The sequence below is a fragment of the Bos indicus genome, chromosome 15, assembly GCF_029378745.1.
Source record: "Bos indicus isolate NIAB-ARS_2022 breed Sahiwal x Tharparkar chromosome 15, NIAB-ARS_B.indTharparkar_mat_pri_1.0, whole genome shotgun sequence".
In the NCBI taxonomy this organism is placed as follows: domain Eukaryota; kingdom Metazoa; phylum Chordata; class Mammalia; order Artiodactyla; family Bovidae; genus Bos; species Bos indicus.
Window position 1 is genome coordinate 50,277,936 of NC_091774.1, and position 13,869 is coordinate 50,291,804.

General features: G+C 36.9%; 1 protein-coding gene across 1 annotated transcript; it reads left to right on the top strand.

Annotated features, from left to right (window-relative positions):
* Positions 1-8,041: 8,041 nt before the first annotated feature.
* LOC109568970 (olfactory receptor 52D1-like) lies at positions 8,042-9,472 on the top strand. Its single transcript, XM_070803172.1, has one exon. It carries the CDS (start codon positions 8,088-8,090, stop codon positions 9,039-9,041), a length of 954 nt encoding a protein of 317 aa, XP_070659273.1. The 5' UTR covers positions 8,042-8,087; the 3' UTR covers positions 9,042-9,472.
* The last annotated feature ends 4,397 nt before the right edge of the window (positions 9,473-13,869 follow it).

The following is a 13,869-nucleotide window of genomic DNA, read 5'->3' on the forward strand; positions in this document are numbered from 1 at the left end:
AAGTGTTGTATCTATGACCTGATTGAATGAAATGAAAGGCTTGAGAAAAATGAATAGTACTAATAATACCCAAAAACTAAATAAATTTAATTAAGAAGACATGAGTACTCCCCTCAAGGGAAACAAGCAGAAACAAAAATAATAAACTCATGAACATGAATTTTTGTGAAGGTGTCAACATTGATGTTAGAGCTTCAGTGGCTTTTTAGAGAAAGTATGATTGAGCCAGGAATATTAAAAAAAAAACAATATCTTGAATTCTACTGACTGCTAGAATGTAGTTCATATATTACAGATTTGATATTTAGTAGCTATAATTTTCAAACTGCCACATTACCAAGAAGAGAAAATAACCAGGTGCATGGGTAAGAGTACAAATCCCGTACACTATTGTTTTGCTTAGTAATAACTCAGTGCTTCCAATAGAAGGTAGATAAAGTGATTTTAGGGCTTCTCAGGTGGCACTAGTGGTAAAGAACCCACTTGCCAATGCAGGAAATGTAAGAGATGCAGGTTTGATCCCTGGGTCAGGAAGATCCCCTGAGGAGGGCATGGCAACCCACTCCAGTGTTCTTACCTGGGGAATCCCATGGACAGAGTAGCCTGGCGGGCTACAGCCCATAGGGTCATAAAGAGTTGGGCACAACTGAAGTGACTTAGCACAGCACAACACAAGGTGATTTTAGCAGATGAGAAGTTCTATAGGGATGGTAGTCTCTGGACACTGCTCTGGAGGTTGTCTAAGAAATATATCAACTCTATGCCTTACAGAGAAGCTTTTAGTTGGAGAGCTATTTTGATCCTTTGGCTGGACTTCGTAAAATGTCAGCAGATTCCTTAGACTCACCAAAATTTCTATATCCACTTCCCCTAATATTGATCAGAATTTCATAGATCATATAAAAACATTCTAAATAAATTTAGAAGATATTTTCAATCTTAGAAACTCAATTTTACAATTTGTGATGTTTAAAATTTATGTCAGTCAGTTGTTCCAAATAACACAGTGATTAAGATTCCTGTTCAGGAAATATTGATAATCATCAGTATGTTTTTTAATCAAAATTAGCAATCATGGTTATAGGATTTCACCACATGTGAATTTCACTGTGGGTAGAATTAACAGAAGAGATCATAGAAAAAGAGAAAAGTGTGAACAGAAAATGATGACTGTGTAGAGGGGAGGGGAAAGGACATTCAACTGGTGGTGGGGTTTGAACAAAAATTTGAGAAATGTGAAAAAGCCTTGGTGCATATGAGAAAGAATCGTGGTAGTGGTGCTACAACATCATAGATCATCAGTATTTCAGGATTTAAGGCACTAGACTTTATCTTATTGTATGAGTCCAATCTCTACAATTTTCTTTCTGGGCTTGGCAGTTCTTATTCTACAGGTCTGAAATAGTAGAACCATTAGAATTTCTCAACATTCTTTCCTCAGATAAAACAGAGATCCTGTTACTTCTCATGAGAAATGTGGATAGACCTCTTAGTTTGAAACAAAGAACAATGAGGAAAACACATAATCCAATAGTTCTTATAGGTTCAGTATATTTCCCACAGATAAAAGGTTATGTGTATATGGCTATATCTGTATATCTATATCTTTATCTCCCCTTAACGGCATAAAACTTAGAAATACAAACAAGAGATATACTTTAATCTTGGAATTCTTCCATTTATTTCTCAAGTACTGGTATACCAAGATATATAACCAATTATTTTGCCTCTGTTAAAGAAAAAACATGAATATATGCCTTTATTCCATCTCTTAGAGCTTCAAAGAATTTATAAATATGTAAAACCAGTGCTTTTTTAGTGTACTGAAGTGCTCTATTTTAGTCATAATGATATATTAATCTGTTCATCAGACATATCACACATGCGGAGAACTTATTTTAATATAGATAATATTCTAAGTGACAGTCATACCCTCCCAACCCACACACACCTGGAAATTTTGCCCTTTCTTTTGATAAGACATGGCTAGTCATCCATATTGCTCTGAATCCTATACATATCTTCCTCAGTTTCTCGTGGGTTTACATCCTGATAAATCCATCATAAGTTAAAAATAACAGAGGTAAAAAATGCATACAATACACCTAACCTACTGAATGTCATAGCTTAGCCTCACTTAACCTGAAATGTGCTCAGAACACCTACATTAGCCTACAAATGGGCAAATGCATTTAACACAAAGGCTATTTTATAACAAAGTGTTGAATATCTTATGTAATTTATTGAATACTGAAAGTGAAAAACAGGATGGTTGTGTGGATGTACAGTGCTTGTAAACAAGTTTGCCCTCATGATCACGTGGTTGATGGAACTGTAACTCACTGCACTGCCCAGCAGCAGGAGGGTATCTTACTACATATGGCTAGCTTTGGAAAAAATCAAAATTTAATATTCACTGTACTGTTTCTACTGAATGTATATTGGTTTGCACTATTGTAAAGTCAAACAAAAATTGTAAGTCAAGCTACTGAGTTGCAGATCGTCTATATATAAGAGGTCAAGGTTCAGTACATTCATTAGGATACTCTGCTTTTTATCCCATGACTAAAATTAATTTCTAGTTTTATACATTGGGATTTTTAACAGTCTTAAGCTCAGAGTGGGCTTCCCAGGTGGCACAGTGGTAAAAAAAAAAATCTGCCTGCCAATGCAGGAGACTCAAAAGATGTGGGTTCAATCCCTGGGTCAGGAAAGATCCCCTAGAGAAGGAAATAGCAACCCATTCCAGTATTCTTGCCTAGGAAATCCCATGGACAGAGGAGCCTGGTGGGCTACAGTCCATGGGGGTGCAAAGAGTTGAACATGACTGAGCATGCAATGATCTCTCTTAAGCTCAGAGTAGAGAAGGATAAATAACTCCTTTGATGTTAGCTCTTAATAGAATCAATTTTCATCCAACCACCTTTCTACTCCCTAGAAACTCAGGACAGGAGGTTTCCATTGTTTTCCTTTCCATCTGCCTAGTCTTGTTTTCCTACCTTTTGGTTCAGGTTGAGAAATGTGTGCTTGTGTTCATCATCAAGACAGACCCTACTTGGTATAAACCCACATATCTCTTCCTGGCCATGCTCTCTGTGTATGACCTGAAGTCTAGCACTGTAATCCTTCCCTGAATTATCACTCTCTTCCAGGTCAGTGACAGAGATCAATTTAAAAACTTACCTGACTTAGATATCATGCATCTACTATGAGGCCACAGAAAGACAATGATGTTACCCATGAGAAAGCATAACAACAACAACAAAAAAAGCAAAAGCAAAATAGTTGAGTTGCAAGACAGGGAAGGATATATTGCACAAGTGGAGAAGTTGACAGTCCATTCATAGTAGCAGCAAGTCAGTAGTAATACATGAGCTCAGAGGCAGATAGATAGACATGTTGGTAAACATGTTGATGGGATCTTCTCTTGCTTATTTTTTCTCAGTGAAAGTGGAATCTAGTTTATCATCTAAGAGTGAAGTTAGGGGAAGTGTGACAGAGGTTTGGATTAAAAGAATACAGGAAATAATTTTGAGGTGACAGAAATTAAAAGACTTCAAAATTAAATGTATTATTAGGGGCCCACTTGATATAGTGAATATGAATTCAAAATAAGACCAGTCACTTGGTTGTAGATGATATTTTTCTCTAGCCATCTTTTTAGAAAAGTGCAAGCTTGAGATCTCTGTTATAAAAATAAGCCAAAGATTGCTTCTGTATATGGGCCTCTCTGATCTAGAGACCATTCATATCAGAGGCTATTAGATTGGTGTCCCCGTGGTTATTTAGATCACAACCTGTGTGATTGTATGCTGAACATCTGGACTGGCGTCTGTCATTTAAAAATATTTACCAATATGATGAATGAGAAAGTGGAAAAATACAAATTGCAGTAGAAATATAACAGATAAACATAATTTAGTATAAAAGAATAGTAGTCCTTATTGAAGCAGTGACATTCCATCATAACCTTAAAATGAATAGGAAATGAAAAAGCCTAGGGAAGTATCAGACATAGAAGCAAAAACATGAATCAGAATCTTAAAGGAGACAGTGAAAGATAGTCTGGACTGGTCGAGACTCAGGGAAACTTAAAGATGAGCTGTGTAGCGGAAAGTGATGCCAAGAACCAACAAGACTATAAAGGTTCTTGTTGGTCCTTTGGGATGTTATCAGTTATAATCCATGGAATTTATAGACTTTAATTCAGGCATACTTCAGTTTTAAATCTTGGTCATATAGTGATTAAGTTAATAAGATGTGGAACTAGAGATATCTGGATTCAGTTCCTAAAATCGCCCTTCATTTGCTATAAAAATTTTACTTAAATCATTTAATCTAATGGTCTCACTACTTCCTTGACTTTTTAGTGGTAATTTCCTATTTACAAAAGTTGTTTTGAAGATCAGTGAAAGAAGGGTTTTTTAGCATTAAACATAGGCGCAGAAAGTGATGACCTCTCAGTATATGAACATAATACTTTCTTATTGTTCTGAGGTTTCCTAATATTTTCCCACAAATATATTTCATATCAAAGCACTCAGAAAACCTTTGGGAAATAATAATATCCTTATGTGTTACCTTATGGGATAGTTAATATTAATTAATTTAAGTCTTGTAGTTTGAGAAAAGGCCCCATATCCTGGAGGACCACTGATTCCCCTGCCACCTACACTGTTAAATCCAGTGGGATTTGATGCTGGGTATAATCCAGCTGATATTCAATGACCACACTTCTTAGCACCTGCTCTCATGCAAGATGGCTGTCTAGATTACTCTGAGTTTCTAATTTGGGTGAGTTGATAGAGATACAGGACAGTAAAAGAGAGAAGGTGGCTACATTCAAACATCTGCATTTAAATTATGAGACCCTTCCTCAAAGAGGTAATGTCCATCTCTTCAAAAATACTCTTAGTAAAGTTAAGAGTAAATCTTGTAGACATGTAAAACACTAAAAAGGTGTAGTGAACTCTGTTGATTATCTAAAGTATATGGAGCATATATATGGTCATAGACACCTCAAATAAGAGTTAAAGTAGCATTTAACTCCTTGACCAGGATAAGCTTTGAGGTCAGATTCAACTCTCAGCAAGGAAGAGCCATGTTCCTCCCAGTCAGCATTAGATGTTGATCAGTCATGGCGAATGTCTGTGGGAGGAAGAATATTACTTTTGACCTAGATACTACTGCAAGAACAGTGGTTTGCAAAAGGAAGTTAATAAAAAGGAGGGGGAGGAACATTACAAACAGAGAAGTATGTGAAAAAGGCACAATTTCACAAAGAAGCATGTTGTATTTGGGGAATAGTTAGAAGTTAGTTGTTACCCCTATAGGAGGTACAGAAATAATATCTTAAAATGTTCTGTGTAAGATAATGTGCTAATCTGTTAACATGCATTAACAGCATTTATTTTCTCCACTTTACAGTTGCGGAAACCGAGAAAAAGATGTAATCAGTGTATGTGCTGTGCTGTGTGCTTAGTTGCTCAGTTGTATCTGATTCTTTGTGACCCCATGGACGGTAGCCCACCAGGCTCCGCTGTCCATGGGGATTCTCCAGGCAGGAATGCTGGAGTGGATTGCCATTGCCTCCTCCAAGGGATCTTCCCAACCCAGGGATCAAACCCAGGTCTCCCACATTGCAGGTGGATTTTTTACCATCTGAGCCACCAGGGAAGCCCATAATCAGTATATAGAGCACAACTAAAAGTTTTTATGGAAATACATGCATTTAATAAAAGGGCATAGGAAGAACCTGTGATAGTGAAAATAATCAGATGGAAGGGAAAAAAAAGATGAAAACAAGTTATACCATTACTTATGATGTGATACATTTCAAGATTTATTGAACTTTATTTCTTCTAAGTCAAAGATCATGGTCATTTAAAGTATTAAATAAATGATCATTTACAGAGCTCAGGTCAGGCTGGAAAACTTTTCAGAAGACACTGGGAATATTTCTAATACAATATATAGTCAGTTTAACAAGGTCTACATTCCTCCCAAAATGCTGGGTAATGTAAGTCATATTCCAGTTTTGATGACACTTGATCAGACTATAAATTACAATGAAGTAAATAGGACTCAATATTTGTAATTACATTTACCTCAACAGATCCATTTCTAATTTATGGATATTATGTAGAGTATATTAGAATGGTTAAACACAATTTTCTAGGATGATAAAAAGAATGTTGTTGTTGGTCTATTCTTATTTCAAATTAGATTTCAATTGCTTCATTGTAGATGTAGAATAAATACCTTTAAAATTGGTAGACAATAATCATTTAATTCAGGGTGTGAATATTGATAGATGCTTAATAATAATAAAGGAGACACAATGGTTATTTAAAGTAATATCTAAAATAATACTCTATAGATTATCAAGTTTAAATGAAAAAGGCAAATGTTGAAACACTCACTCAAAAGTGTCTTAACAAATATGACTTTAAAATTATGAAAATTCTTTGTTGGTTATATTTTACTATTACTTAACATCTGTGACAGCAAATACTGATTTGGGTGTAATGGAAATAGTGTGAACTTTGCAGTCATGCAGTTATGTTAGCACTCTGATGTCTCAGCCATTCTTTCGGTGAGGCCATTGCATTATCCATAACACTCTGGGGTACTATGTTTTAATTGATAAAATTTGAAAAATGATATTTAGTTCACATTGTTTTTCCAGCTACAAATGAACATATACAAAGATTCCAGGAAAATATATATATATATTTTTTCATGTTAGGATGACTAAGTCTTACTTTCTTTCCTTACTTCATTTAAACAATGATAGTAACTGAAATCATGCTAATAATGTATGAATCAAAACTGGTACCAAGTACATGGATCTTTGTAATGATCTGTATGTTCAGACAGAAGTGATCAAAGTAAGAAACAAGGCATATTGGGGGATGTACTGTGAAGAAAGCTGAGTGCCGAAGAATTGATGCTTTTGAACTGTGGTGTTGGAAAAGACTCTTGAGAGTCCCTTGGACTGCAAGGACATCCAACCAGTCCATCCTAAAGGAGATCAGTCCTGGATGTTCTTTGGAAGGAATGATGCTGAAGCTGAAACTCCAGTACTTTGGCCACCTCATGCGAAGAGTTCACTCATTGGAAAATACTCTGATGCTAGGAGGGATTGGGGGCAGGAGTAGAAGGGGATGACAGAGGATGAGATGGCTGGATGGCATTACCAACTCGATGGCCATGAGTTTGAGTGAACTCCGGGAGTTGGTGATGGACAGGGAGGCCTGGCATGCTGCAATTCATGGGGTCACAAAGAGTCAGACACGACTGAGCAACTGAACTGAACTGAACTGGACTGAAGAGAAGAATTAAGGTAGAAAGTTAGGATTTTTGAAAATTAAAGTTAAAATAAGCAGGTATGTCAATTAGGACTATTTCACTGAAAAGGAGAGAACTTAATAAAGGTATGACTGTTAAAGCTCACATTTTGTGAAGACTTTTATGCACAAGATAGATAAATCTGTAGAGCTCCATGGAAAAGGCAGTACTGTTTCACACCTCCTGAGGATACGTTCTGTAACAGTACTAGGAACATGTGTAATAACTAGGAAATGAGTAATCATACCTGAGCGTATGTACTCTCAGAAAGTACTTCAGACATGTCCTAGAATATTATATCTCAGAATGATATTAAGAAGAAAATTGGGTTAGATGAGATCTTAGATCCTTTCCATTTATAAAGCCTGATATTGTTTATCAAAAGATAATTTGACTTAAGTTGAAACCAAATTGTGAATTTAAAAAGTAGTATTGAATTTTACTATACTTAGATTGTTAACAGATTTAGAGTTTGTTTTGTTCTTAAATGTGTGAGATTCATGACTTGATTTAGGGTTAGTATTTTGTGTCTGGTTGCAAGGTTTTTATTTTAGTAATTAGTGTTACTAAATTTTTTCACCCTGAAGTGTAACCTTGGATGTTTTCTAATGTGATGCTTTGGGATCTTCCAGGCTTGTTTTTCGTTTGTTGCCAGATTTGGTTGTGATGATCTTGGCACAAAGCTTTTTGCATAAAAAGGAGGATTCTATCAGCAAGAGACAGAAAGCAGCAGAGCAATGGGACCAGCCAATAAATCCCAAACATCTGCAGACACTTTCTTGCTGATGGGCATCCCAGGACTAGAGCACCTGCATGTCTGGATTGGGATTCCCTTCTGCTCCATGTATGTGGTGGCGGTGGTGGGGAACATGACCATTCTGGCCGTGGTGAGGACAGAGCGAAGCCTCCACGAGCCTATGTTTCTCTTTCTGTGCATGCTCTCAGTCACTGACCTGGTCCTCTCCACGTCTACACTGCCTCGCATGCTCTGTCTCTTCTGGCTTGGAGCCCAGGACATTGCCTTTGATGCCTGCCTGACCCAAATGTTCTTCATTCATAGTTTTACTGCTATGGAATCAGGCTTCTTTTTGTCCATGGCCATTGACCGTTATGTGGCCATTTGCCATCCACTGCGCCACACCACCATTCTCACCCACACTCGCATCGCTAAAATGGGAGCTTCTGTGGTACTGCGGGGAGTGGCCTTCTTTTCCCCACATCCTGTCCTGCTCAGACAGCTGCCCTACTGCAGGACTCGAATCATTGCCCACACCTACTGTGAGTTCATGGCTGTGGTGAAGCTGGCGTGTGTGGACACAGGGCCCACCAAGCGTTACAGCCTCAGTGTGGCCTCTTTCATTGGTTCCTGTGATGGGTTATTCATTGCTGTGTCTTATGTCCTAATCCTTCGTGCAGTCTTTCATCTTCCATCGCGGGAAGCAAGTCTTAAAGCCCTAGGTACTTGTGGCTCCCATGTCTGTGTCATTCTCGTTTTCTACTCCACAGCTGTCTTTACCTTCCTCACTCACCGTTTTGGCCACAGTGTGGCCCCCCATATTCATATCTTCATTGCCAATATATACCTTCTGGTACCACCTTTTCTTAACCCCATTGTTTATGGTATAAGGACCAAGAAAATTCAAGACCGTGTTCTTAGTTCTCTAAGAGTAAAGGTTGCTCGATTATACTGAAATTGTTTGCACAGATGGTGTAAGAATAAGGAGAGAAGAATATAAATGATTTATCCCTTTTTCATAACTGACATGATGCCTTTTCCACTGGTATCAGACATCTTATCAGATTTTAATGGGGAAGAATGACCATACATGATAGAAATTTCTCAATTCTAATTAAACTAGCACACTTAATATATTCTGTGTGCCTTTGAATTTTTGGGAGCTTACTTATAACCTGATAACTTAAAGGGACTCTTTTCTTTTTATGTTGCTAGTGATCGTTTATGGTGTTAACTGGGGTAGCAGTTTATTTTCAAATAGGGAATGATTTTAAAAGGAAGGAAATCCATTAAAACCTCAGAGGATTCCACATAAAGTATCAGTTCAGTTCAGTTCAGTTGCTCAGTCGTGTCCAGCTCTTTGCAACCCCATGAATCGCAGCACGCCAGGCCTCCCTGTCCATCACCAACTCCTGAAGTTCACTCAGACTCACTTCCATTGAGTCAGTGATGCCATCTGGCCATCTCATCCTCTGTTGTCCCCTTCTCCTCCTGCCCCCAATCCCTCCCAGCATCAGTCTTTTCCAATGACTGTAAATATCCATAGAAGAGGCAATATATCAGGGTTGATGTCCTCTGAATACAACAATTGTGTTTTATTCCTACAAACTGACAAACTGGACAAGCTGTCAAGTAGAAATGTGGAAAAGTTCAACATTGCTATAAATAATCAAGTCCACAGGTCTGTAAGCATTGTATTGCTCATAGAGTATTCTCTCTCCACCAAGAGTAACATGTGTCTGCAATTATTTTGTTACCTGAACCAACATGGGATTTCTAAACCTTTATCCTGAAAACAAAATCGCTTTATGTTTGATGTTACATACTTGGGAGTTTGCCCAGGGCATTGGCAGCCCACTGAGCTAGATTCAGGTATGCTGGTATTTATATGTAACAAGTCCTTGTTCAGAGACGAAGTCTATTATTACAAATAACTCAATTTAAATTTGTAGTGATTATGCTACTGCTGATATTGAAAATGAAATTATTAAAAGGAATATAAATATTTTACTGGAAAAAATCAAATATTTGTTACTTTTCATTCCTTCACTTCTTGGCTTACAAAAAAAATGGAAATTACTCTAGAGGTGTAACTGAGCAGTACCTTGTGGGGCCTTCTGGGGTAGACCCTTCCCCCATATCCTCTACTTTAGATCCTCTCAGAAGTACCTAGATAACAGTATCTAATGCACATTTACTGAGTTGCTTTGCTGATGTTAAAACCCCCACCAAATGGAAGAAATTAACTACTTGACGACCACAGGCATTAGCCTCCAGACCTACCAGAGCCTGAGGACTGATAATGTTAACCCTTGTGACACTGCCCTGTTACCTCACCATCAGGTAATTAGAGAATTGCTCATGAGCTAACCAAAATCCCTGCAGCTCCTCTCCCTCACCTTGCCTTTAAAAATGGTCTGCAGAAACCACTGGGGAGTTTTGGACGTTAACTATCCCAGACTCCTGTTTGGTGCCCTACAATAAGTGCTTTCTTCACCACAACCTGGTGTCTGTAGATTGGCTTTACTGCTTGTGTGTAAGCGGACTAGAGTTTGGTTTGGTAACAGAGGTACTTAGAGTTACATGCTGAACTTCCTTGACCTGGTTTCTCTGTGTGATTTACTACTCCTAAAGTATTATTTGTACTTTTTTTCTTTTCTCACTATTTGCCATCTCTTTAGTCTCAGAGCTTCATAGAGGTTAACATCTAAGTTCTCCATTCCTCCTTGACTCTATTAAATGCCATTGTTTAAGCTTTTATCATTTCTATTATAACATTTCAACAGTTTCCACTGATATCTTCAAGGAACTAACTTTTGATTACTATGTTCAGTACATTCTCTACATTGAGACCATAGTTATCCTCCTAACAATTTAAAACAAGCGAGTAATTGTGTCAGACCCATGGAAGCTCCAGGATGGCAAAGCAGAGCTTTATGAATTACCTTTTCTACTGTTTCTCTTATCCTTCTTATATATCATGTATACTCTTTATACTGTTCATTAAAATTCTCACTTTTATTCAAACAGTAGTTTTCGTCATATCTTTGTGTTTTTGTTTACAATGTTCTTCTCTGTTCCGTCCTCTTTCTTACCTGGAGAGGATTCAGTTATCCTTCAAGATACAGCTTGTGTTTAAAGTCCTCAGAAAGATTGTTTCCTTGACTCAAACTAAACAGAAATTCTTCCTGTCATTATTGTAAAAAATGAAATGATATGTTGTACTTTTGCCACTTCAACTTACAGTATAGTTAGAGGTTAAATGCATTGACTCTAGAATGAGAGGGCCTGGGTTCATGTTTCAGCTTTACCATTTGCTGTCTTCGTGTACCCAGACACTTTGATAAAACTTTCTGGGCTTTGTTTTCATAATAAAACAGGGATCATGACATTGTCTTTTCCATAAAGTTTTAAGGATTGAATGAGAGAAAGCATGTAAGATACACTAAATAGTACCACACAGTAAGCTTTTAATAAACATACATTAGTTAACATTGTGGATTATACAGACATGTATAATTTTTGTATATTGAATGCCTGACTTTGTGAGACATATATGTCTCATTTAAATATATGTATACACACACACACACACACACACACACACACACACACACACACACACACATATGCTTCCCTAATGGCTTAGTGGTAAAAATACAGGAGATGTGGGTTCACTTCCTGGATCAGGAAGATTGCTTGGAGAAGGAAATGGTAACCCACTCCAGTATTCTTGCCTGGGAAATCCCATGGACAGGAGCCTGGTGGGCTACAGTTCATAGGGTTGTAAAAGAGTCTGACACAATTTAGCAACTAAAACAACTGCAATAAAAATATATATATAATATATTATTAATATTTTATTAATATTTATATAATGTTAATATATATTTACATGTTTGCACACACATATATGTAATTCAAATTATATAATTATCACCATAATCATCAGAATGTTAGTCTGATTTCACAAATGAGTAATTTAGACTTAGAGAGATTAAGTAATTTTCTCAACATCACCTGTTGATAAAGTGGTGAAGTATATATTTTTTAAAAAATGAAAGTAGTTAATCCCATGGTTAAAGACTATCCTTTATTTACTTTTGTCTCTAACACCTCTCAGTGTCCTATGAACATGTGTGTTCAATGAATGCTTCTTTATCAATGAAGCCATAAGGTGTGGAATTCACTTGTCATGTTTCAGAGCTCCTATTTTGTAATAGTTATAATTAAAGTACTGAATTAAAAATATAAAGATAAGTTTTAATGATATTTTTGTAAAATAATGGAGAAAAATTCAATGACAAAGGAATCTCTCCCAGGCTTAAGAGAATCTCTAGGGAAATTTAATCTTTAAGAATGTTTGTGATTATGTTGGATGTTTCCAGAAAGTAAATTTTAAAGTCTTGACCTTCAAGTTGTATTTTTTTAATTAAATTTTGTAGTATAATGGATCATTGAATCTAATTAAAAAACATTTCCTGACAAGGTAATATATTTCCTATATGTTAAACAAGATTGTTTATGTGTTAGATTGGGAAATATGAACTAAGCATTTAGCTTTTATCGGTTATCTATCAATGGCTCTCAAATTGCAGATGATCAACAATAATTGAAGAGGAAAGGAACAGGCCGAACTGACTCTATCTTGAAAAAGAAGGAAATTCCATTTTGCACTTTCAGTGAACTTTGGACTACATGCCTAGTAGCCATGGGGATGGCATACCTATGGCCAGTCTGGCCTCCTGGACTGATCAACACCAGATTCCATACCAAGATTTCCTGTCACCAAAAAGAATGTAATAATCTCCTATATAGTCAATCACCTTTGTAATCTTTATGGCTCCCATTGGTGTAGGCTACAATATATAACCAGCTGACCCTTCTGATTATGAATCATGGCTGTAACCTGATTGAATCTCCCTTTAACACTTTCCAGCCTAGGTTTAAGGAATTTGGGAATGTGGGCTTGTGCAGTACACTTAAGCTATATAAGATTTTCACAAAAGTCAGTCAGGGTCCCTGGCTAAAGAGGAAACTCTGCCTTGGACCCACCGGTGTAATAAACTGTACTCCACTATCCACACTGTCCTTCTGAGTGAGTTTGTTTCCTGGGGCGTGTGTCTATAAGATAATAACAACCACACAATTATACAGCCAGGATCCCTGCATTAAATTCTAGTCAATGGGGAGAAGATATACAGCTTATTCATATATTCATACAACAAAAGAATATTTATGGAGTGGCTAAAATGTGCCAGGTTGTGATAGATTCTAATGAGAGGTGAGCAAAAAAGAAATCCATGTGTCAGGGAGTTTATATTCTGGTTGAGGTGACATGACTTAAGTAGGTAATGTTCAAATGCATGGCTACATTGGATACCAAGTGCTATCAAGTAGAAACATGGATTTTTATAAAGGCAACTAACATCAGTTTTGTTCTGGTCTAGGGGAATCAAGGAAAGTTTCCTTTAACAAGACATTTATGTGAGTGTTGAATGGGAGATAACTAGCTGAGGGAAGCAAGAGAAAATGTTGGGGTGGTGTTAGAGAGAGAACAGTATATGTGAACATGTGTGGATTTAAGGTAGACTTTAAGATAAATATTTAGATAGGCAAAGTCATCTTACATTTGAAGAACTGAAGGAGGTCCATTCATGGGATGCAGTACAGAGTGGAATGAAGAGTGCTGAGGACAGCTAAGAGAGTTGCATGAGAGCATGGTGTAGGCATGCTAAGAATTCACAATTTTATCCTAAAAACAAAAGGAAGACAATGGAAAT

Bases quoted from the DNA above. Each gene is read 5' to 3' on its own strand.
- LOC109568970 (XM_070803172.1), top strand. From the start codon at position 8,088: ATGGGACCAGCCAATAAATCCCAAACATCTGCAGACACTTTCTTGCTG.